We start from the raw sequence: 27,333 nt of genomic DNA, 5'->3' as shown, positions 1-27,333 counted from the left end.
CAGACCGTGCCCCGTCCGACTACTATTTGCTTCGATCGATGCAGAACGCTCTCTCTGGGATACGCCTCAATTTGCAACATAGTATCCGAAATTGGCTTGAATCATTCTTAGCCTTAAAAGATGAACAGTTCTTTTGACTCGGAATCCATATGTTGCCAGAAAGATGGGAAAAGGTCATAGCTAACAATATTCAATACTTTAAATAATATTGTACAAATGTTTCAAAATAAAAGCTAAATTTTCTAAAAATAAGTTTTTTAGATGGCTTTATATGAAATTTCTGTATTTAAGTAAAGACAAAGTTATGAACTCATTGATTAAAAGATCTTTTAATCTATATCTATCTGCCTCTATATACATATATTTATGAAAACACTAAATTTATGGAACATATTTTCCACGTTTTTGGTATTTGAATAAAGACAATAGCAAAAGTTTTAAAGCCATTGATTAAAAGATCTTTCGATATATATAAATTCCAAATCTTATTACAATATCGTACACAGAAAAAAATGGTAACAGTTATTAAGCAATTGAAAAAATTTGTTTGAAATATGATTTTAATTTTCAATAATTTTTTAATTGAATATGTTTTTTTAATACCCATATCAACAATTTCTTTTAGATATTTATTAACAATTTCAGTTGTTAAAATTCAATAGGAATATTATATTGAAAGTAACAAAAATAAATGTGTGAAGAAAATAAAAATTTAAGAAAAATATAAACATTTTGTTGTTTCATAAAAAATATATATGTTTTCTTTTGCGGATTATAAATAATACTGCAATAGGAAAAAAATGGACATCGATTTTATATACAAAACTTTTTTTTTTTAGTGGACTCTTTTCAACATAAAATGTGTCGAATGTAGAAGGAACACATTTAAGAACAATACTAGAGGAACAATCTGTATAACCGTTCGTGGAAGGTGATACTGACCTGTACTTTGTACCAGTTCAAAAGGTGAGATAATGGACATAACAAGCTTTAACTGTTAAGTGTTAACAATTTTAAGTAACAAAAATATTTTTTTGTATCTACAAAATCAATTGTTGGTGCCTTTTCAATTAAAAAAATAATTGTATTGACGAAAATGGTAATTAATATGACAATTGATTTGTCGTAATTTTTTTCTGTGTAAAACGTTCAAATTCTACATTAATTCGAATTTAAAATTTTCTTAACAAAAAATCACTACTTCATGAAATTTCTAGTTTTTATGGTAAATGTTAATCGAAAAATGTATAGGATACAGTTTTTTGTTTAAAATGTTAATCATTAAGTTTTAATTGTTTCTATACTACCAAATACTTGTTCAAAATGCTTATATCTGCCCTTCAGAAAATTCAAAAACCACGCCTTCTTTTTAAAAAGAGGAGTTTTAGAATATTTTGTTATGAGTTTTGAAAAATAAAATAAACAATTTTTTCTAAAGTTTTGTAAGATTAAATAACGTTTTTTTTGCTGAAATTGTGGCCACGTTTTTGTTAAATCAAATTTGAATCAGTTATAATAAATTTATTTTTGAACATTTTTTCAAGATTTTTTCCTACAAAAAACAAAAAATAATTTAAACATCATGTTTTAAGTTAAAAAAAATCAGAAAAACAATTGAAATTGTATCTACATTCCAGGAGACTGACAAACTTCGCCTTCCTTTTAAAAAGTTTAACGTTAGAATGATATCTCCAATCACACAATTCAATCACTTATTTGAAAACGGTTTAACAGAAAATCAGTTAGTTATAGACCAAAATGTGATCCAAATGAATTTTATTAAAGCTAAAGGTACTTCCAACATCTATGAAGATACAACAGATCTCGTAAACGATCCTAAATTATTGATTTCTATTCTATTCCGGCTTCGCCCGGTAGCATTTACTAATGTTAGTTCGTCAAGTTTCTCCAACCCTGCATGTTCTTATTTATTTGCAAATAAAATAACTAAATTTGTATTGCATACTTTAGGGGCTTTTTTATTACAGTTGACTGGACTCAAAAAAGCTGGTTTTAGCCGTATTTTTTTAATTTTTTTTCTTTTTCAAACCATCTCCTGAAAATTTCGAATCGAATAAAAAAAAAATCAGCTAAATCGCTCCAGCCGTTCTCACGTGATGACATTACATACATGGACCATTTCATTTTTATATATGGGGCATTTCATGTCAAGTGAACCAACTTTTGAAATCGATGTCTTCCGATGAAATTTGCACCAAGGTTAGCTCTATTGGATAGTAACTCAGACACAATTTTTCAACAACATCGGTCGAGAACTCTCTGAGTTATAGGGGGTAAAATTTTGACAATTTGGTCAAACAGGGGTTTTTTCTTATCCATGTAACTTATTACCTATTGTTCTTAGCAAAATGTGTCCCAAATAGTATAGATAGCTATTTCTTCGATCTTTCGAAAAAAAATATTTAAAAAAAAAATAAAAAATTTTTAATATTTTTTTTCCGAAATCAAAAACTTTTTTGACTTTTTTTTAAAATGGGTCCTTTTTTTTTTTTTTTTTTTTTTTTTTTTTCTTAAAATAAAGTTTAGATATTTTCCTTGAACACCTACTTGGTCGCTTAGTGGGATGCGAGTGGGATATCTATCAAAATAAATATTTTGTAACTCAAAACATAAAATTTTTGACTTTTTTTGCAAAATCAAAAACTTTGTTGACTTTTTTTTTTCAAAATGGACCCTTTTTTAATCTTTTTTTTTAGGTCAAACAAAAGCTTAGATATTATCCTTGAAGACCCTTTTGGTCGCTTAGTGGGATGCGAGTGGGATATCTATCAAAATAAATATTTTTTAACTTAAGACTTACAATTTTTGACTTTTTTTTTTTGCAAATACGATTTTTTTTCCAAATGGGCCCTTTTTTTAAAATTTTTTTTGTAGTCAAAAGAAAGCTTAGGTCCATTCCTTTAAGATATTTTTAGTCCCTTAGTGGGATGCGAGTGGGATATCTATCAAAATAAATATTTTGTAACAATTTTTTAATTTTTTTTTGCAAAATCGAAATTTTTTTCCAATATGGGACTTTTTTTTAAAAATTTTTTTTTGCTCAAAAGAAAGCTTAGGTCTTTTCCTTTAAGACCTATTTTGTCACTTAGGAAGATGTGAGTAGGATATCTATTAAAATAAAAATGTTGTAACTCAAGACATTCAATTATTGACTTTTTTTTTGCAAATTCGAATTTTTTTTCAAAATGGGCCCTTTTTTAAAAATTTTTTTTTAGTCAAAAGAAAGCTTAGGTCCATTCCTTTAAGATATTTTAGGTCCCTTAGTGGGATACGAGTGGGATATCTATCAAAATAAATATTTTGTAACTCAAGATATACAATTTTTGATTTTTTGGCAAAATCAAAAACTTTTTTGACTTTTTTTTAAAATGGGCCCTTTTTGTAATTTTTTTTTTTTTTGCTATAAAGAAAGCTTAGGCCTATTCCTTTAAGATGGTTTTGATCGCTTAGTGGGATGCGACTGGGATATATATCAAAATAAATGTTTTGTAACTCAAGACATACAAGTTTTGTGTTAAAACATTTATTTTGATAGATATCCCACTCGCATCCCACTAAGGGACTAAAAATATCTTAAAGGAATGGACCTAGGCTTCCTTTGAGCAAAAAAAAAATTAAAAAAGGGCCCATATTGGAAAAAAATTTTGATTTTGCAAAAAAAAATTAAAAAATTGTATGTCTTGCGTTACAAAATATTTATTTTGATAGATATCCCACTCGCATCCCACTAAGCGACCAAAAGGGTCTTCAAGGATAATATCTAAGCTTTTGTTTGACCTAAAAAAAAAGATTAAAAAAGGGTCCATTTTGAAAAAAAAAAGTCAACAAAGTTTTTGATTTTGCAAAAAAAGTCAAAAAATTTATGTTTTGAGTTACAAAATATTTATTTTGATAGATATCCCACTCGCATCCCACTAAGCGACCAAGTAGGTGTTCAAGGAAAATATCTAAACTTTATTTTAAGAAAAAAAAAAAAAAAAAAAAAGGACCCATTTTAAAAAAAAGTCAAAAAAGTTTTTGATTTCGGAAAAAAAATATTAAAAATTTTTTATTTTTTTTTTTAAATATTTTTTTTCGAAAGATCGAAGAAATAGCTATCTATACTATTTGGGACACATTTTGCTAAGAACAATAGGTAATAAGTTACATGGATAAGAAAAAACCCCTGTTTGACCAAATTGTCAAAATTTTACCCCTGAGTTACTATCCAATAGAGCTAACCTTGGTGCAAATTTCATCCCGATCGGAAGACATCGATTTCAAAAGTTGGTTCACTTGACATGAAATGCCCCATATATAGATATACAAATTGCTGGTTAAGATATTTGCGCTGTTAAGGGTCGATATTGTATTTACGATCAAAATTAAACTGAATAATTTCATTTTATTACCCTCTAAATAAAAAATTTGCGCACTACTGACCCACATCTTATTTAATCAATTCTCCAAATTTAAGCTCTTAAAAAAACTATAACAACATCTTAAAAAGTAATAAAATAAACAAACTGAGAAAAAATTTACGTTATTATTATTATTAAATGCAAATTGAATGTGTAGTTTTATGTCATAAAGGTGTTTGAAAATATTTTTTCTGAACCACGTTCACCAATGCAAACATAAATCAATGAGCAAAGCGTATTTATAACAGTGATCTGTATCTAATCGATTTTTCATGCGATCACATTCATCATCCAGTTAAACTAAAGTAAATAATTTGAAATGGTATTAATTCATACTGAATTTTTTTATTTTATTTTTTTATTTTTATTTTTTGCAGATGTGTTGAAATTTCAAACAATTATACAAATTGAGATGAATGAGACGAGACTGAAGAAAATTGCAATAAATAATGGAAATTTTATTGGATTTTGATTAGTTTTTGCAATGCAGTAATTGAATTTGATCAATCATGGTAGCGGCTAAATAAATAAAAATTGAACAGCAAGTGAGTAACTTTGTTAAGGTTGTTAACGAATGTGGGAATTAAACATATTCTTCTTTAAGAAACTTTAAATTTCTTGAATAAAGTTAATTAAATTTATAAAAAATCAATATTTTAAATAATGTTTTTGTTTTACAGGAAATTCCCCACATGTTTAATCATTAAATTTGTTTTTTTTTCTAAAAATAATACTTTGAAGTTTTATACAGCCATGACTAAACAACATGATACATATTGTATATTATTGAAATAACATTCATATCTAATTTAAATTTATTTAAATCTCAAGCAAATACACAAATACATCATGTATTAAACTGGCCCCTTAGAGATCTCTGTTGGAATATTTCCTTCAAAAAAAAAGCAGAAATCATGTTGAATCATGATCATAATAATAAATCTTAATGACATTACAAAATCTTTATACATAAATCATGCCAATGGCTCAACTCTGTTCAATTCTTCATGGTAAAATCCTAAATGAAATCAATAATTTAATCAAATGTTTCATTTTCTGTTTTCATTTGCGTTGCAAGATTTAAACGAAAATTCTTTAACGTTTATCGTGACAATTCTTTTTATAGAACAACTGCAGAGTTGAAACTAATCGTTGTAATTATAAAGTGTAACCATAAATAAATAGTAACGATAGTGTAGGTTAGGATGACTTTGGTTTGGTCGCTATATCTGTTGCAGTTCAAAACATAAAAAAATAAAACATAAATAACGTCTCATATTACTACTCTTTCGAATTTTAAAATTTGTTTGGTTTTAAACCGGAGTAAATGTACAAAAATAACAAATATACATATTTGTTGGCTTTTTATATGGATTCGGGGACTTTGAATGCAGCCAATATCTGATACTCTGTTCCAAAGTGAAGCGTATCTCAGAGAGCGTTCTGCATCGATCGAAACAAATAGTATAAGGTTTCATGTCTGGCCTATTCTGGGGGTTTTTCAGCAAATTCTCGCTTCAAACGAATCAGTTGTATTTGGTACGGCTATGGCCATATTTCAGCAGCTCATAACATATAGGACCCTTTTGGTCCCACCAAATACACAGCATTACCTTAGCGCCATGTATATTTGGCTCTGGTGTCGATTCGCCTGGTAGTCGGGCTTCACTTGCGATCTCTTATGCTTCGGGTTATCCTAATGGATCCAATTTTCATCGCAAGTAATGATTTGGTACAAAAATGATTTCTTTCATAGCGCACAGTGGTATAGAAAAACAAGTAAGAGAGCTATTCGGCTGTGCCGAATCTTATATACCCTTCACCAAATTATACTTCAAAATACAAATTTTAAATATTTTTAGTTAAACAGAAATAATTTTTTTTCCAAAGTAGTTTTTTTTTAATTTTTTGTTAAAAATGTTTTTTTGAATTGTTATTTTAAAATTTTTTTTTTAAATTTAAATTTTTTTTTTAAATTTAAATTTTTTTTTTAAATTAAAATTTTTTTTTAAATTTAAAAAAAAAATTTTTTTAAATTTCTTTGTAATAATAATCTTTGTAATATCTATCATCCATATTGTCTATATTAATGACTTAGGTCAAAAATCGAGGTTGTCCTGGTTTTTACCTCATATCTCAGCCATTTGTGGACCGATTTTGTTGATTTTAAATAGCAAATTTCTCGAAAGCATGTCTGACATTGAAGATTTGGATCCCGAAGATATCTGGGGTCTTCAGAAAATTGATTTCAACAGACAGACAGGCGGACATGGCTTAATCGACTTCGCTATCTATAAGGATCCAGAATATATATACTTTATAGGGTCGGAAATGAAAAATGTAAAAATTACAAACGGAATGACAAACTTATATATACCCTTCTCAAGAAGGTGAAGGGTATAAAAATAGAGGGAAAGAGGTCAAGTTTAAGTTTCGACCTCATGGTCCTGGTGGGTCCATGAGGTCTCTGCGAGATGGTAAGTTTTCCCTAATTTATTTGTCACGTAAAAAAACATAAGGTAGACATATTAGACAATTAAAAAATTCATGGAATACTTTTTTGAAAAATATGTCAAAAATTGCTTTTAATTGAGTTTTTTTCGAAAATAAACATTTTTCAAATTGAAATGAAATTTTTATTTATGAATATTTTTAAATAAAATTTTATAGTTATATAGATTTTTCTATTGAGAATGCAAAAATAAAAACAAATTTGGAAATTTATTATCAGAAATCCCGCAATTCACAAAAAAGTTTTGAAAAATCCAAAAAATGGGATTTTTTAGTTTTTTGGCTATATATCCATACTAAGAGCGGGGTTATCGGAAACCTTTACAAAATAATTAAGAACATATAAGGCCATCTAAAATGGATTACTATATTTTGAAAACGACTATCCAATTTGAGAATTTTTGGCCTAAATTTGAATTCTACATATAAAAATTGGCGTTTTTTTTGGAGGGACCTGGTCCCCGCGGTTTTAAAAATTTTCAAATTTTTTTTTCATTTAAAATATTTGATGTATAGTTTGCTTTTATAAAAGTATTAATTTGTTATACATTTTCATAGAAATTTTTTTAGATAACTTAAAAAGAAAAAAAGTTCTTTTTTCCCCAAAAACTAGCGAAAAATCGCTTTTTAAAATTCAAATGCATATAATTTTGGACTCAGTCACGATTTTTAGACAATTCTTTCTTAATATGACATATACATTTATTGTTAAGCCAATAATTTCCACAATATAATTTTTTATACAGTGGTGGTCAAAACATATGCAACCAGCAACAGAATTTTACATAAGTGGTTTAAACAATTTAAGATGTAAACAAAAATATTCATTTGCTTATAATATTTTTTAATTAATGCTTTAAAAATAAGAATATGAAATTTAATTCAGAATTTTTTGCATTGAAAAGAAAAAAAATTTAAAAAACTCCGTATGGGTTGATATTTCATTGGCCAAAACATATGCAACTAATTGCTTTTAAAACATTTCTGTCTATAAAACTATTTCGTGGCAAATCCTATATTTTCAATGACGGCCTTACATCGGCAAGGCAGTGAAGCTATTAAATTGGCAATAAAATTTGCAGAAATAGCGTTCCAAGCATCTACCAATCCTTGAAACATAATATCTGAATTAGTGCAATTTTCGGGATCGATTCTTTGATTAACGATTTCCCAAATGTTCTCAATGAGATTTAGATCTGGTAATTGTGGTGGCCATTCCATTACCGAAACTCCTTCTTGTGCTAACCACGATTTAACAACATGTGAAGAGTGCTTGGGGTCGTTATCGTGCTGAATAACTCATCGAAGAGGCTTATTATCCTCAGCATTTGAAAGCATTATTCTTTCCATGATGTCTCTATAGATAAATCCATCCACTATTCCATTTATGTTGAGCAATGGGCCAACTCCAGCAGCTGAAAAACAAACCCCCATACCATTACGTTGCATCCTGCTTGATTCACCGACGTTTTCCCTACGCGCAAAAACCGCTTATATCAAAACGTAATCAAAAGAAGCGTTTGAAGTTTGCTATGGAGTATTTAAATTAGCCAGAAAACAAATGGACGACTGTTTTTATTTAGCGACGAATCCGAATTTAATATCATCGGAAGTGATTTCATGTGTTACGTAAAACGACCACTTAACACGCGGCTTCAAGCATGATACTGCAAAAAGACAGTGAAACATGAGGATGCAACGTAATGGATTCTTAACCTATTTTTGACCTATATCTGAATTACTAAGTCATTAATATAGACAATATGGATATCTAATGATAGATATTTCAAAGACCTTTGCAACGACGTATATAATAACATAGTAAGTTGGACCAATGGTTGGGTCAAAATCGGAAAAAATAATATTTTAAATTTTTATTTTGAAGTTTAATTTGGTGAAGGTATATAAGATTCGGCACAGCCGAATATAGCTCTCTTACTTGTTTTTATACCCTTCACCTTCGTAAGAAGGGTATATATAAGTTTGTCATTCCGTTTGTAATTTTCATTTCCGACCCTATAAAGTATATATGTATATTCTGGATCCTTATAGATAGCGGAGTCGATTAAGCCATGTCCATCTGTCCGTCCGTCTGTCTGTCTGTTGAAATCAATTTTCTGAAGACCCCAGATATCTTCGGGATCCAAATCTTCAATAATTCTGTCAGACATGCTTTTGAGAAGTTTGCTATTTAAAATCAGCAAAATCGGTCCATAAATAACGGAGATATGAGCAAAAAACCGGGACAACCTCGATTTTTGACCTATTTCTGAATTACTTAGTCATTAATATAGACAATGTGGATAGCTAATGATAGATATTTCAAAGTCCATTGCAACGATGTAGATAAGGCTATAGTAAGTTGGACCTACAATGGGTCAAAATAGTGAAAAATATTTTTTAACCCGAATTTTTTTTCATCAAAAAATTTTTTTGTCATTTTGTAAAAAAATTTGGAAAAAACTTTTTTTAAAAAAAATTACAAAAAAAACTTTAAAAAATTATTAAAAAAAAATTAAATTTTGTTTACCTAAAAATATTTAAACAAATTTATTTTAAAGTATAATTTGGTGAAGGGTACATAAGATTCGGCACAGCCGCATATAGCTCTCTTACTTGTTCTATATCACTATGTAGCGTTCAAGCAGTATTTCGTTAATGCAAAATCGTCTTTCAAGGTCTCTTCGTTTCAATTCGTATGGTATCCAATTTATCTGCTTTTGGATAAATCCTGTTGCTTCCAAGCGTTTTGAAATTGCTGCTTGAGTAGCTCCCAATGATATTGCAAGCTCTTGCTGAGTTTGACATAAACCCTGTAACGGTTGCTTAGCGATAACCAATCTTATATTTTATCGTCTCACAAACCCGATGGGTATTTTCTCAAATATTAGTTGATCACCAGTAATTTAGTTTCAAACTAAAACCACTGAACCAGGTGATAACCCTTTGATGTCAACAATTTTTACTACTTTAATGTCATTACTCTTTTCTTCTTAAAATTAATAGTCTAGAACTTGAGCAATTTAAAAGTGTTGTGTTACCAACTAAATGTCACAATTAAATTACCCCTTTATTATTTATTACCCACTAAAAATCTAAAATAGAACATGATTTCACAATAATAAAATAGCAATTTTTACCCACCAAAATGACAAAAATAAAAAGCAGCAGCAAAAAATGAAAGATTGTCTACAGATTAAAAACTATAACGACTAATGAATTGGCATGCAAACAAATGTTAATAAAAATATTAATCATTTTAATTGTCTGTGGGAAAGAAAAATCCGCAAAACATTAATTATTTCCAGTTTAACCATTTCCTTTTAAAACTAATTGCAGTTGAAAGCCTATAAAATGTAAGAAACCACATTAAAGTTAACTATTTTAAATTAATTTAAAACATGTAATTAACAAACTAATTTGAAATTGTTTCCAGAAATAAATTGTTCCACAATAAAATAACTATTAGCCAAGAACCTTGAAAAATTGTAAATGTTATTTAATGTAAAACAATTTCAATTGTCTTTAACTGATTTTCCTCAGTCATGGCTTTTATATATTTTTTTAAGTTAAAACAGATGTTGTTGAAATTCTTTTTTTTTTTTGGTGAAAAATATCTTTAAAAAAATGTTAAAAAAAAATTAATTTATTGTAACGTTTATTAGCAGATTGTTTTGTCTATTGTTAGCAACAGGTTTATTGGCTGCAACATAAAGAAAAAATAACAAAAAGCAGCAACTCATTAAAATTTGATTTTTATAAACTGTTAATAAGAAAATACCAGCAGCCAAACGATGAGATTGCAACATCAATCTTAGTTGCTCTACTTTTTTTTCGTATTTTTTTTTTTCCTTAATAGCAAAAATGTTATAATTTACACCATATCCAATGTTGTATTACAAAATTAAATTCAGTTGTTGCAAAAATTTACTTAAAAAATCGTGACCACTAGTTTTAGCAAACATTTTTTAATCTTACACAACTTGTTAAACAAATATTGTTAAACAATCAATCAAAATCGATAACAAAATTTGTTAAACCCAGCAGTTCTTGATGACTCTTACAACTAAAGATTTTACCTATCACTTAGGGTGAGAACTAGTTACATAACTAGCTACGTGTTTAATGCTTGCATGTCCGAATCAGGTGATCAATTAACTCAGACTGTCTGATAGCTGGTCCCAAGTAGTCAGCGCACTGGATTCACATACTGGTTACATAGAATTAGTTACCTTACTAGCTACCTCACTGACTACTTGATCAGCTATATAACTCGTTTTCGATTTTTCATAATTTTTTAAACAAAAAAATTTGATATTTTTACATAAAAAATATATTTATACCCTACACCACCATAGTGTGTCTAACACCCACCTTAAAGTATACCGATCGACTTAAAATCACTTTCTGAGTCGATAAAACGATGTTCGTCCGTCCGTCCGTCTGGCTGAGTACAGGTCGCAATTTTGAAGATATTTCGATCAAATTTGGTACGTATTATTTTTTCGGCCCAAGGACCAAGCCTATTGAAACTGGCTGAAATCGGTCCATTATTTCACCTAGCCCCCATACAAATGTCCTTCCGAAATTGGACTTTATCGGTCATAAATGTTTAATTTATATATGTATCTCCACAAATTCCGCTCCAAATAAGTTTTATATATACAAAATTCATGTCACCAAATTTTGTTACGATCGGTCCATAATTAGTCATAGCTCTCATATAGACCCGCTTCCGAAAATCACTTTAACGTGCATAAATCGCTTAAAAATGTTGGTATACACACAAAATTCCACATAGTTAACTTTAATATAGACATAAATCACACGACCTAATTTCTTTGTGATCGGTCTATAATTGGTCATAGCTCCCATATAAGGCCCACTTCCGAAAATCACTCAAAAATATATATTATTGAAGTTTTACTTAGTGTAGGGTATTATATGGTCGGGCTTGACCGACCATACTTTCTTACATGTTTTTATGTGAAAATAGCAAATTTTCTGTTTTAAAAAACTCATGAAAAATCGCAGAAATCGTACAAGCTTGTAAGCACATACAATTTTCTGAAAATAAGCGAATTCACCTAATTGTGAATAAATACGAAAATAATCCATCGATTTTTATGAACGATATCTCATTTTGTTCGTATTACATGTGGCTTTGCGATAAAGCAACAAATCTAAACAATTTCTGCAGTTTTCGATTTTTCATGATTTTTTTAAAACAAAAAAATTGGATATTTTTACATAAAAAATATATTTTTTTGCTTCAATTTGTTATTATAACTCCGAAACTACTGAGCCGATTAAAAAACAATATATATGTGAAAATTTGTACATAGCATGGGGAAAATGTTTTCAACATTCAATTAATCGAAAGAAGAACACTAACTCCTCAATTTTATGTATATCAAACAAAAATGTTAAATTTTGTGAAAATGAGCGAATTCACTTAATTGTGAATAAATTCGAATGGAATCAATCGATTTTTATCTTCGATATATCATTTTGTTGCTATTATACGCGGCTTTGCGACAAAGTAATAAACCTGAACAAGTTCTGACGTTTTCGATTTTTCATGATTTTTTTAAAACAAAAAAACTTGGATATTTTCACGTAAAAAATATATTTTTTGCTTCAATTTGTTATTATAACTCCGAAACTACTGAGCCGATTAAAACGTAATATATAAACAGATTAAAGATCATGTAAATTTGAATTCTAAGTTTATTTCAATAATATCAGACTAACCCTTTTTGAGTTATCATAAAAAAAATCACAAAGAAACAATTTTTTTTAAAAAAAACTTCTCCATAGAATTTAAAATTTGTACCATATTTGTACTACTGGAACCACAATACATCAAAGTTGTGTAGTAGCCTATAAAATTTGTTCGATTTTGTTGCCCTGTGCAGTTAATTAAGGTCAATTTATATTAACTGCTTATTTTATAACATCTAAGAAGCTCATTTGTAAACAAAAATAATAAAGTTTAAGTTCTGATTGAATTACAATTTTTACTAAGAAATGGTGCAGCATCACAATCGTTTTTTTTTTCTACTTTAATTCCGAGTATCTATAACACAAAGTTACCGCACAAAAACACCAAGTCAAAATCAACATCTTTGTACGAGTACTCGTACATCGCTCAAGACGTTATGTATGCGGTTACCAAGCCAATCATTACGTTTTTTTTTTTTCATTTAACCGAAATTGTTGTTTTCATTTAGTTACTTTGGCAATTGCAACATTTTGTTTCGTTTTTCTTTCCAATTTCAAATTGACTAAGGCAAACAGAAACTGCATTACAATGCATTTGTACAGTCAAATAACTATTTTTTTTATGGAATTTTTGTTGCTCCTTTTTGCACAATTTTTGTTTGGTTAATCTTTTGATTATGTAAATCTTTAAATAGGTATTTGTGTATTTCAAATTTGAAAACTCTAGCAGAATTAATGGCAAAAAAGGGAAAAAGCCTTAAAAAACAAACACTTGTTATTTTTAAATTTTAATTACAATTAAAAGTAGACATCTACATAAAAAATGTTGTACTATTGACAAAGTTTTGCAATGACGTTGTTCCATGTTTAAAACCAAAACAGTTAAATAAACCAACTAAGATTAATGAAACTCTAGTTTAAACCAACACAGATAAGATCAAGGCTGCATCTGTCTTTAAGTACGAGTATGAATGCACTACGAGTATTAACTATCAACTGCATTCGTAAGAGATCATGTCAAGTAGAAAAAAATGAGAACGCTGCTTGAACATTTTATTTGTTTTTTTAATGACCACATCCAGCTGGGGAATAAAAGTCAATACAGTCCAAGGACGATTGGCTTGATATAAATATTTGCTGATTTGCACAAAGATGCAGAAGTATGCTTTATTTCTATTTTATTTGTTTTTTAAAACTTTTTTAAATCTTAATAAAATATGAATCTGATTATAAATCAGCTTGCAGAGAAGTATGGTTACTTAGGTTTGACTTTAAATCTGACATCAATGTGGTAAAGTTCGTCAAGTTTATTGACACACGTTCTGCATATATTTTGCCATAACTTTACAGAAATTAAAAAATAAAAACAATTAAAAAATCTAGGCAAAAACAATAGAATTAAATTGTGAACAACATTTTATGATGATGTTTTTATGATCTGCGACATAGATCTGCTGCATTGTTTCGATAATTTACTTGAACTTTCGTTTTTTACAAAAGAATTCACTGATACTGTGAAACTGAGAAATGCCTGGAAATATTTACGTTTCTTTCATTCACTTTTTAATGCACAAACATTTGACAATCATTGAAAAACTGATTTACATATATCAAATGTTCTAACCCTAGGTCTCCACGTAGCAATTTTTATTGTTAAGCTCAATCAAAAACGTCGGCAGAACAATAGCACAGCGATTGCTGATTGCTTTAGATGGAGAAAACGTTCGTCACAAATACAAAATTTTCAACGCGAGAAGTTGTATGAAAAACTGAGGTATATTTTGTGTTAAAGGATATTTTCCACAAATTTCTTTGTTTTTTTTACTTTTAATACTTAAATAAATTAAATGTGTATGCATTTAAATTAATTTACATTAATGACAACTGAACTGACAGCTTATTGCTTAGCAATAATTGGTCAAGCTATCATTGTGCAATGCATCTGGCAATTGCGCAAATTTTATGGACGCAATCAAATTTGCCAATTGCGGCAATAAATATAGCTACGTGGAGACCAAGAGTAAAGAAATTTGATAATAAAATGTTCGCAGTGCTGACTATCTTCCAGACCATCAATTATCTCAATAACAACATCCAAACAAATCTGAAGTCCAACTGTCCCATTCTCTAATTCTAATCTTTATCGAATAATAACTCGTTACAAAGGACATCTAACAACACTAACCGCACCAATATCTCCTAAACTCCAAGTCAGGTTCAAAATCTAATTTCCCAGTACATTAAAGCGCCCTGGTAGGCGTCAAATCCTTAACTTGTACATTTCCATTAGCACATATAGAGTTATGTTGTAGTCCCCATTACGTTGTCGTTGTCCACGTGGAACTTCAAAGCCTTCTGAGATATATATAGTCACTTCTACCTTTCGTAGCGAGGTTTACCATTATCAATTTCGAGGTTTTCAAGACCGCCAATATCTCATTGGAAAATATATATGATATACGATTTTTATTACCCTCTAATGAAGACAACTGCTTCTGTAACCATCACCATCTTGGATTATGAGCATTCAGCACACCATTGAAACAGTATGGCGGATCCAAACCAGTCTTCCCTATTTGGAAACTCTATTGGGTTCGAGTTTCCATAGCCACCTGAGGTGTGATACCAAGTGAGGCCTTATTGAGAATCTGTCTATAAATTCTCAGGTTACCCTAACAAAAAGCATAGATCTAACAACTGATGTGTAAATTCAGTTTACCATACTTGATCGTAGAGCCCAGTTCTTGTCTATTTTATTCCAGCAATTGTAGTAATTGTTGAGTTTCTTTTTGAGGCTTTCCTGAGTGTTCGTTCTCCGTAATAGTTTATTATCTAGGAAAATACCCAAAAGTTTCGCCTGTGCGGGCATGTTAAACATCTCCAACTTGTATATCCTAGTAAAGAGGACTAACTAGCCATTATTACTATTAGCTCAAAATTAATTTCTAAGATTTCTCTTTAACCGTTATCTTAACTTCATCTACATAACCGAGAAGTTTTAAATAATGAGGGAGAACTTGTCCGTTGATATTCAGATGTGGAAAACGTTTCCCTGCTACCCTGCAAATATTCCTGGTGACCCATCTTTAACTCTTAAATTTCACCCATTCAATTATGAGACCTTAACACACGTTTTTCCTTAAAACTTTTAACTCAAGAATTATTTGTTTTTTTAGTTTAATGTCAATTATGTTCATTTGTTTCGTCAAACTGATTCCAATATTACTTAACATTATCGGGAGAACTTGTCCGTTGATAGAAAACCTGGTTCAGGTAGATGGAATAAAAATCATTTTCAAATGAGCTCCCAACACATTCGGTAGGAACGCAGTCCGGTTAGCTTAGTACTCGGACTATTTGGTACGAAAAGTTAAAGGCAGTACAGGTTTAAAAACATACAAGGCTTCAAAAGTTCCTTGTAGGAACTCTGCCAAAAATTTTGAGGCCAAAGACAGAGCAAGGAAATTTAAGTCAAATTTTATAAAAAAAAAATATACCTGCTTCATAATGAATGACGAAACTTATGTTCTGGAAAATTTTTCGCAGCTTCCGGGAGAATGTTGTAAAAAAGTTTAGGATCTAAAAACAGAAAATTTTCAAGAAAACTTCTTGGTATGGCAAGCAATATGCAGTTGCGGCAAATGAAGCCAAACATTTGTTACTACAACTGGTAACCTAATTGTAACCCCATACCGAAGAAACGGACGAATAATTGAGATAATTTTGATGCCAGCCCTCAACTCGTTCCATGTCCATCTTGCCGGTGTAAACAGCGACTAACGCCTTCTACACCCATTTCACGGCATTAAATGTTAAGATCAACAAGCAATAAGTTATGCTATGTATATTGTGATATTTGGATCGCGATCCATTGTAATGGATCACGCAAAATTAGGTTATTCTGCGATTTGGATCGCGATCCATCAATACTACATGCTACACGTTCAATAAATATCACGATGCTGGATCGCGGTCAATATATATTTAACGTGTAGCAGTGCCCTAAGATTGGTATAATTATTGTTCAAAATTAATATGGATATCTAATATTTTCTCGTAAAAAGAACGAATTCGGTTTTCTGTAGTCCGCTTTCCCCAGACCTTTTGTACAGATAAAGAAATAAATTTTCCATTATTCTATTTTGATTACCTCGCCAATAAATATTGAAATACTACATAGATTTCCAGTCTGAAGTAGAAAATCTTGGTGGATATTATAACATTTTAAGTTAGATTATCCATCCTGTTCTGTAAATCGAGTTATTTAAAAAAAGAGCGATTTTCGAAATGTCTAAAAACGAGTAAATCATGTGGATTCTATTTACAGAACACTAAAAGATGTGAATTCCTTCAAAAACGAAATCGTTACTTGGAATTGATTTGCAGAACAGTGGGTATAAGTAGTTTGTGAGAATCAGTAGAATATGTATATTACTTTTGTGTTGTGTGTAGGACTTAAAAATGTGGAATTTACAATAGATGGCGTGTCTTTTGAACACGGTTTTTGTTTTTAATAACTTATATGTCGAATTTTGTGCCAACAAAGCGTCATATGCTGGAAGTTTTTATTTACTTCTTAAAAAAGTAGCACTGAAGCTGACCGTAACTTAAGTTTTTCATCGGTTTTAATGTGCAAGCGATAGTTTGTGCGGCCGGCCAGCCAGCCAAAATAGTTTAAAGATCAAGAATTTGAGGCATGAAGATAGTTGTCAAACTCAACAAGAGCTTGCAAGCTTCATTGGAAGCTACTCACGAAGTAATTTCAAAACGTTTGCCAGAAATCATTCAAAAGCAGGGAAATTTGGTATCATTAGAATTTAAGCTGAGAGATCTTGAAAGACTATTTCAATGCTGCTTCAAGGCTATTAAAGAACATAATTTTTGCGCCGAATCATTACTTTCGATGAAAAATGTATGGAAATGTAGCCCGTCCAACAATCCGAATCGACACCAAAGGCAAATATCCATGGCTCTAAGGCAATGATCTGTATTTGGTGGGAACAAAACAGTTATATATACTATGAGCAGCTGAAATCTGGCCAGATCATCGCAGGGAACCTGCACCGAACGCAACTGAGTTTGAAGCTAGCTTTCGCCGGAAAATGTCCAGACATGAAATCGTAATATTTCATCATGACAACGCTAGGCCACATAAGGACTGAGATCGAAAAATGTTTAACATACATATTTAATAAAAATGAAACTTACAGTTTTGAATCTTTTTTTATTTGGAAATTGTAATAATAATTTCATTGTTACAATTTCCAAAATAAAAAATATTTTTATAGTTCTAATCACTAATGATGAAATTTTGTAGCTTTTTCGAAAACCCTTCCATTATGGTTTTTATAGTGTTTATGTCACTTTGTTCGAACAGGTTGTCCATCTCCGTTGGAAATCTACCACACTTTTGGATACCTTTTTTTGTGCTCTTCAATTCTCTTTTAACAAGAGCCCAATATCTCTCCACTGGCCTCAGCTCCAGGCAGTTTGGAGGAATTGCCTCTCTTGGTACAAATACCACATTATTGTTCTTGTACCACTCAAGACCTTTCTTACCATAGTGCCAGATGCCAAATCAGGCCAAAAATAAGTGGACATATTAATAAGTCTTATGAATGGAAGCATCCTCTTTTGTAAACATTCCATGATGTAAATTTCGGTATTTATAGAGCCCTTTGTAACAAATGTTTGGCTTTTCTGCCACAACTGCTTTTGGGTCCTAAACTTTTCTTCAACATTCCCTCGAGCATCTGCAACATAAAAAAAATTTACCCAGAAGCTGCGAAAAAATGTCCATACGAACATTTCGTCATCCATTATGCAGCAGCTATATTTTTTGTATAAAATTTGACTTCAATTTCCGTGCTCTGTCTTTGGGCTCTAAATTGTTAGCAGAGTTCCGTCAGGAACATTTAACATAATAACTGACACACAGTGGTTTAGAAACTTTTTTTTGGAAATAATTCGGTATCTCGGGAACTATTAGAGATATTATTACAAAATTTCACATGGTTAGAGCTGAGGTGTTTTTGAGTTGAATTACATTTGTTCAGCTTCCTAGGGGTAATACGGGCCAGTTTGTGCCCCCTCAAAGTTGGTCACCTCGGGTCTCAAAATTTTTAAAAAAATCCCCAAAAATTCATTTATGATCCGAATGAGAAAATATAAATAGTCCTTGAGAAGATCTACAAAAAATACGCTTACATGTGTAGGTTATCTCCTTCAGCTGAAGAGATATTTAGGTTTATTTTTTTTTTTTTTTTAATTTTGCTCGATGTTTTTTAGATATGGCGGCCCTACGGAGGGTCGAATTTTTTTTTCAAAATATCAGCTATATTGGCAATAAAATTCTAAATAAAATAAAAAAAACTTGGTAACAGTTATCTCGTCCGTGTAAAAAGTTACACGCATCCAAAGTTGGAACATGTAAAATGGGCCTAATTTTTTACGATTTTTCCTAAAAAAGTCCCTATATTTTTTCTTTTGTAGAAACAAATTTTCTTTGGGACTATATACAATTTTTATATGTTCCGGAAAGAAAACTTAATGCAAAAGCATGTAAAGTAAAATTGGGCTCACTTAAGCGGACACAGTATCCCCCAGACCTATCCAAACTTGGACAATTTTAAAAAAAATATTTAGGTTTCAGTAAAAAATTCTAAAAAGGCAAAGCACCGATCCTCGAAAAAGTTCCGTATTTGTATAACCCTATATGTTGTTTAAATACTTAGAAAGTTGTTTTACTATCACACGGTAAATAGCATCACAGTAGGCACTTTTCTAAAAAAACTCAGTTTTTGGAACACATTTTCCCCGTTTTAGGAATTTCGGTATTTGAAAATAAAAAATGTCAAAAATTATAATGTCATTAATTTAAGGACATTTGGATCTAAATTAGTTCCCAATTTTGTTATGATATCTTTAACCGTTAAAATTTTACATTAAATCAAATTTTATATTTTTATTCGTGGAAAATCACCATATGAAAGTTTTTTTAGTTTTTAAGGTAAATGAAGTCCCAAAATTTTATAAAATTATTTAATTTTACTAAAATATCAATCCTCAGGTCATAATGTTTTCAACAGTATCAAATACTTATATAAAAAGCCTTTATTTACTCCTCAGAAGTTCCACAAACCTTGCCCGCTTTGACAAATTTGTACATTTTTTCATATAATGCGTACAAAATGTTATTAACATATCAAATGTAAATTTTGAATTCAAACACATACTGACTTAACAGAAATTTTAGTGTAACAGATTTTTGCACGCATTATATGAAAAAACGTACAAATTTGTCAAAGCGGGCAAGGTTTGTGGAAGTTCTGAGGAGTAAATAAAGGCTTTTTATATAAGTATTTGATACTGTTGAAAACATTATGACCTGAGGATTGATATTTTAGCTCATTCGGATCATAAATGAATTTTTGGGGATTTTTTTAAAAATTTTGAGACCCGAGGTGACCAACTTTGAGGGGCCCGTATTACCCCTAGGAAGCTGAACAAATGTAATTCAACTCAAAAACACCTCAGCTCTAACCATGTGAAATTTTGTAATAATATCTCCAATAGTTCCCGAGATACCGAATTATTTCCAAAAAAAAAAAGTTTCTAAACCACTGTGTGACATGCTTTACAAAGATAACTTGATAAAAAAAGAATCAAATAATACTTGGGTTAAAAGTTTTAATGAAGAACATGTGTTAAGAATTTTACGATCTCAGTCCTTAATTTGAAAAGAGAGAAAGAGAGAGGGAGTGAGGATCGTTCCTAAATGCTTCTAAATCAATGTTGGTATCGAGGGTTCAAGTTCCCGCACAAACAAGTTTTATTTAAAATAAAATAATGCTCCCAACTTTAACAAAATAAATCGAATAAGGAAAAAAATTAAAAAATGATCAGTAAATTAAATAACCTTTCAAGGGCATTAAGGTGTTCTGAAAACAAAACATCATCTGCATATTTGTGTAAAACTGTGACTTTACAAGTTAATTACAAAATAATAAATCAATATTATAATGAATGCAATTATTCTGCTGCTTCAAGTATTTTTCCAATTTAATGAACTAAAACCACTTCAGTGATGTAAAACTGATGTTTAATAGAAAAATAGTGTAAAAGAGTTGTTGTCCATATAAATCTATACATGGAAGGTTTCACTTTTGCAAAGTACTTTTTTAAATGGCCAGTACATTTATCATCTCGTAATACTCAAGTTTCAGTTTCAGTTGCAGCTTCAGATATTTTTTATAAATATTAAAGATATTTTTTTTAATTATTAACAAACATATGCACATCACAAGTACTCGTTCATACATATTAAGTGTATAAATAATTATAATTGAATATTGATTTTTTTTTTATTTTGTTCATAAATATTTAAACCAGATTTACAAGCAAGCAACTTGTATACAAGTTGAAACCCCCTACATTAAACTAGAATGATGTTCATCATATTCAAGTTATAATTTATTGATAAATTATATACCATCATCATGTACAACATCATCATCAACGTCTCACCCAAACTCATCCATGACCACTCTTTTATCCAATGGTGTTGGTTGGCTGGTTGCTGTGCATCGCTATCAATAGTGTAAAATCTTAAAAGCTCATGCGTGAATTGCTTGAAGGTAGAAAACTACACAGTAAAGCACTCAGTTGGTTGGAGGCGCTTAGGGTCAATTGCAAATTTGTTTGTCTGTTTGCTTGATTTTCTAAGCGTGGTTGGTGATTTCAATTTTACAAAGTCTTTGCTGAATGACAATTGATGATCTAAGTGACAGTTGTTGTTGGTTGCTGTTTCAATATTTGGTTTATGAGAATTTGTTTTGTCATTTACTGAATAATTTGTATTTTTTTTGTTTCTTTAGCATTGTATTTGTGTCAAGGGTATTTGTATCACAAAATTTCATCCAAAACTTTAATAATATTTTATGTAAAACCAATGAGTTTTGATTTCGTTGTGCCCATACACAATTTATTGTTATTGAAATGAAATAAAATGAAATTAAAATGTAATTAAATTTTATACATACAAGTAGTATATGCGTTAATAATTTTTTAAAGTTTTTTTTTATCACTTAATATATTTTTTTTGTTTGTTTTGTTTATCGTGAGTCCACTCGAGTAAATACACAATTAATGTTGGAATCATTTTACCATTTAATTACACAAGACGACAGACATATACAGATGCAGACTTTATGTTTTGATAGGCATCAGTTTTAAATCAACAAAAATCCCCCGAATTATTACACAATTAATTTCTGTTATGACTTTTAATATGAAATTATAAGTAAAAGTATTTATTTTTGTTAAATCCTTTTAATCATTGCTAATGGGATTTTCAAGTGAGGTGGGAAAGCAAAAGGCTGAATTGAGGTATTTATTTTTAAACAAGTAAGAGAGTTATATTCGGCTGTGCCGAATCTTATATACCCTTCACCAAATTATGCTTTAAAATAATTTTTTTTAAATATTTTTAGGTAAACAAAATTAAATTTTTTTTTTTATTGTTTTTCAAAATTTTTTTTTTAATTTTTTTTAAAAAAAGTTTTTTCCAAATTTTTGAAAAATTTCTTTTTTTAAATTTATTTTTTTTTGTAAAAAAAATGTATGACAAAAAAAATATTTTGATGAAAAAAAATTCGGGTTCAAAAATATTTTTCCCGATTTTGACCCATTGTAGGTCCAACTTATCTACATCGTTGCAATGGACTTTGAAATATTTATCATTAGATATCCATATTGTCTATATTAATGACTTAGTAATCCAGATATAGATCAAAAATAGGTTAAAAATCGAGGTTGTCCCGGTTTTTTGCTCATATCTCCGAAAGCATGTCTGACAGAATTATTGAAGATTTGGATCCCGAAGATATCTGGGGTCTTCAGAAAATTGATTTCAACAGACAGACAGACGGACATGGCTTAATCGACTCCGCTATCTATAAGGATCCAGAATATATATACTTTATAGGGTCGGAAATGAAAAATGTAGAAATTACAAACGGAATGACAAACTTATATATACCCTTCTCACGAAGGTGAAGGGTATAAAAAGAAAATGAAAAAGTTTATAAAGTACTTAGCAAATGATTTGTAATACTAATTATGATTGATAAACTTGGACCTGCGGTAGGTGGGTTAAACTCAATGATAACTTCAATGGTAATGTCAACTATTTTTTTATGCAACGATCCTGGAGGATGTTAGATATTACAGGGTACACATAATCCTGAACGAAATGAATATTATGACGAGGCTCGTTGCCAGAAAAACCAGTAGCAGGAATTTTTATGGAAAACATAAAAAATTATATTTCAGTCCAACTTTATGTCAACTAGAGAAAAAAGCATAGGTTCAAAAGTATAAGTTTCTTATTCAATTTTCAAAATCAAATAAAATTTAATCTCTTTCCCATTCCATTAATACATTCAGCATTAATTAAAACGTTCTCTTATTTCCTTAGTAATTCAAACGTATTGAATTCATTCATTTGAGAATTCATTCTTTATAGAATTAATTCCTTATTGGATCATTCAAGTTTTCTGTAATTTAATTCAAATCAATTAAAAGCTAAAAACATAACTGAATGAACTCTATTCAAATAATGGCCTATGAATGAAGCTAAAGAATTAGTTTTGTGAATAAATTTAGAAAATTAATTGCTGCTATTTTTCAATTCTTAAGATTTTAGTGAATTAAGCTCAAATTGAATTATTTAATTTGAATCTCTAAGCAAACAAATTTAAGTGTTGCACAGTGGTTTAAGTAGAACAAAAAACAGAGGGAAATTATTCTGTAACTTCTAAACGGTTAGTCCGGTTTGAATGAAATTTCACATGCGCAAAGAGGAAGTATTGTCGAGTTTAAGTTTTGAATTTTGATATTATAGGCCCACTACGGCCGCGGCCAGATGTCCCCAAAGTATGACACCTCGGGTATCTTACATTTTTAAAACGATCCCTTTTCTTCGTTTAAGTTCCTTATCGTAGCTATCAATTATCTCTTATAGCTTAGGAGATATTCGCTGTTAAGCAGAGGGTCCAAATACATATTTCCCGCTTCTCTCCATTTTTCTTTTAATGGCCAAATGTATGTGTCAAACAAGTAAGAGAGCTATATTTGGCTGTGACGAATCTTATATACCCTTCACCAAACTATACTTCAAAATACAAATTTCAAAAATTTTGTAGGTAAACAAAATTTATTTTTTTTTTACAAAGTTTTTTTTATTTTTTGAAAAAAAAATGTCGAATTGTTTTTTAAATTTAAAATTTTTTTTTTATTATTTAGGGAAAAAAACTTTTGGTAAAAAAAAATTCGGGTTAAAAAATTTGTTCCGATTTTGACCCATTTTAGGTCCAACTAACTATGGTCTTATATAGTCGTTGCAAAGGTCTTTGAAATATCATTAGATATCCATATTGTCTATATTAATGTCTTAGTAATCCAGATATAGGTCAAAAATCTAGGTTGTCGTGGTTTTTTTCCTTATATCTCAGCCATTTGTGGACCGATTTTTTCGATTTTAATTAGCAACCAAGCCGGAAGAATCCCAGAGATATTGATGTATGAATCGTGTATGTAAATTATGGGGGCTTCGGAAAGTTGTTTTTAATAGACAGACAGTCAGACAGACATGGCTTAATCGACTCCTCTGTCTATAAGGATCCAGAATATATATACTTTATAGGGTCGGAAAATTATATTGTGGAAATTACAAACGGAATGACAAACTTATATATACACTTCTCACGAAGATGAAGGGTATAATAAGAAAATTGTTTCAAAATCATAACTAACTCCAAAGTTATTTGCATTTGAATTTAAAACGGAAAAAATTTAGTTTTTTTCTTTTCAAGTTATCTAAAAAAATTCTAAGAAGATGTAGGAATTTATACTTTTTGAAAAGCTATGAAATGAAAATGTTTGATACCGAGGGGACCAGATCCATCCAAAAAACGCCTATTTTTTATGTAAAATTCAACTTTAGGGCAAACATTTTCAAATCGCATAGTCGATAACAAAATATGGTAACCGATTTTAGATGACCAAATATGTTTTTAATTATTTTGTAAAGGTTTCCGATAACCCCGTCCCACAATGGTTGAAGAGTGGCCGAAGTTAATTTTTTTCATGTTCGCCGATTTGGATAATTTTCTGGTAATTTGTTGTCAGATATCAGAATATTATGATTCCGTAATATTAGGCTGATATATTTATTATTTGTTTGGACAGACACGATCGAAGTTCATATATGTTCGCTTGTTTAAAATGGCATGCAAATTTACTGTATATTCAATCTTTTGGTACAATCACAGTAAACTTATCATTTGACTTTGTTGTATATTTTCGTAAATGACAATTGCCATAGATGAGATTTGCATTAAAAAAAAGTTGGAAAAAGTGCCATATAAAAAATTTCGTAGAACAAAATATAAACAACATCAGAATTTCAATGTTCATCAACTTTAGTGGACTGCATCTTTTTAGCGCTGTTTAACGAAAGATGTCAAATTACAGCTTGAAGTCTCAGCTAAAAGTTAAAAATTCAGCTGCTCCTACCGGCTCCTTTCCAAAAAAAAACAGTAAAAACTATAAAGTGATATAGTGATAAAGTAACAAAACATGAATTTTCGTTCATGCATGTTGTTGTTGCCATAATTCTTTAGTTGTAGGAAGGAGAAATTTATCTCCTTTCCTGGGTGTTTTGTTATTCTATTATTTTTTATACTTAAATTATTAAGTAAACTCAAGCCAGTCGATCAACGTCAAAGCTGGGTAATACTTTTTATTTTTTTTTTTTGTTTAAAGGGACAAATCGGACTATAAATGTCTTAATCTGTCCTCTTTAACATTATTTTTTATTTTGCACATTTCTTACCGTCTAAGTTTCAAAAAATGGAGAACAGATAGTTGTACAAAAATTGAAATGGCGGCAAATAAAGCTCAAATTCAGAAGAGATTAAAGTTGACGCTGGGCATAAATGTGGACGCAGTGAAGCAAGGTATGGGCACATCAAACGATGGCAATACGGCAAGAAGGTTTTTCGAAAATCCAACCAAAATTGCAGAAGAATTAATACATAGATTTAAAATTATTTTGGCAACAATAAATTGTAATGCAGCGATAGACACTAACAAATTTCATATATATTACATGGATACTGCCAAGTTGTTTGTTGATCTCTATGTCTGGTACTACATGCCTGTAACTGTGCATAAGATTTTGGTGCATGGTGGCAAAATTATAGCAGAAGCTATTCTGCCAATAGGTATGTCTGTATCTAAAGGCCCTTATTCAATGATTTCATTTGAATTTTTTACATTTTAATTGATTATTTGTATTAGGTATGCTATGCGAGGAAGCTCAGGAAGCGAGGAGTAAAGTCTATAGAGCCTATAGATTACATCATTCGCGAAGAATTGGACGTGTAGCCACTAATGAAGACGTAATGCATAATCTTTTATTGTCTTCAGACCCATTTCTAAACAGATTTCGCTCAGAGCTGCAAATCAAAAAATAGGAGTACGATAATGATGTTAAAAAATTATTAAAAGACTATGCTTAAATTACTTATTCATGTTTTTTCTATGGGAGAAGGGCGTAAAAGGTATATATTTTCAGGAGCCCATTCTACAACTATAATATTTATTTTTTAAGAAAATTGAGTTGATACATTAAAAATCAAGGGAGTTATGAAACTTTTTCAATACAAGTTGTATGGGAAGTGGGCGTAAAAGTGGGCGGATATTTTTCAAATTTCTGAGTGTTTAAAAATGATATGTGCCAAAAATCAATGCCGTAGGTCAAAATTTAATTTTCACTTTGTATGGGAGGTGGGCGTAAAAGTGGGCGGATCATTTTGATTTTTAAATTTTTCAAAATCTCAATAAAAAGCAATTTTTTTTCTCATAAATTAGGCCTTTGACAACAGACTTAGGGTTTTGGCTCTCAGTTACCTATAGTTGTCATCTAAGTTCTTGGACTCATACAGTTGAGAGAGATATCTAACTCATTAGATCATTGTCGATCATATTTAGCTTTTTTAAGTAGTTTCTAAAATAAGACATTTTATCGGGGGGAATTTCGGAAGCAGTCATTTGATACATATGTAAATTAAGTTAGGGATATTGAACATGATTTTGACTACTGAATTATTTAAAAGTTCACGTGATCGTTCAGTGATAAAATTAAATAAATTGTTTTGTTCAAAATTATAACTGATAAACAATAATAAAATTTTAAGTAAATGGAATATAAATACTCAAAATTATCATAAAATCAATTAAATTGAGTTTGATTCGTAAACATTAACAATTATTGTTCTTATTTAATATTTGTTTTTATTATTTTGAAATAAAAATTTTAATTGTAGCCCAAAATGAAAACAATATTCATACTTAATAAGAATTGCTTATCTAAACAATAAATATTAAATAATTTATGATGATAACTGCTTAATTTATTCACATACCAAATTAGATTTAAATTCAAATTTTTATTTAGGTAAAATAATTTCAATTGAAATTATTCGTATTAATTTTAAAATGTTTAATTGTTTAGAGATTTTAATGGATTGTTTTTTATTAATCATTTTTTTAACAAATATTTATAATTGCACAAAATTATTATTCTAAATTTGTTATTGTTTTGAAATCAAAC

General features: G+C 29.8%; 2 protein-coding genes across 2 annotated transcripts in view; one reads left to right on the top strand and one right to left on the bottom strand.

Annotated features, from left to right (window-relative positions):
- Window positions 1-27,333, bottom strand: part of tfc (triforce) — a 136,565-nt gene that overhangs the window by 95,937 nt on the left and 13,295 nt on the right. The window lies entirely within an intron of this gene.
- LOC135953409 (uncharacterized) lies at window positions 25,600-26,194 on the top strand. Its single transcript, XM_065503308.1, has 2 exons — window positions 25,600-25,942; window positions 26,019-26,194. The coding sequence occupies exons 1-2, from the start codon at window positions 25,600-25,602 to the stop codon at window positions 26,192-26,194; spliced, it is 519 nt and encodes a 172-aa protein (XP_065359380.1).

The sequence above is a fragment of the Calliphora vicina genome, chromosome 3 (genome assembly GCF_958450345.1).
Source record: "Calliphora vicina chromosome 3, idCalVici1.1, whole genome shotgun sequence".
Lineage (NCBI taxonomy): Eukaryota > Metazoa > Arthropoda > Insecta > Diptera > Calliphoridae > Calliphora > Calliphora vicina.
The sequence above is the reverse complement of the archived record's forward strand: the minus strand, read 5'-3'. Positions and strand labels throughout refer to the sequence as shown.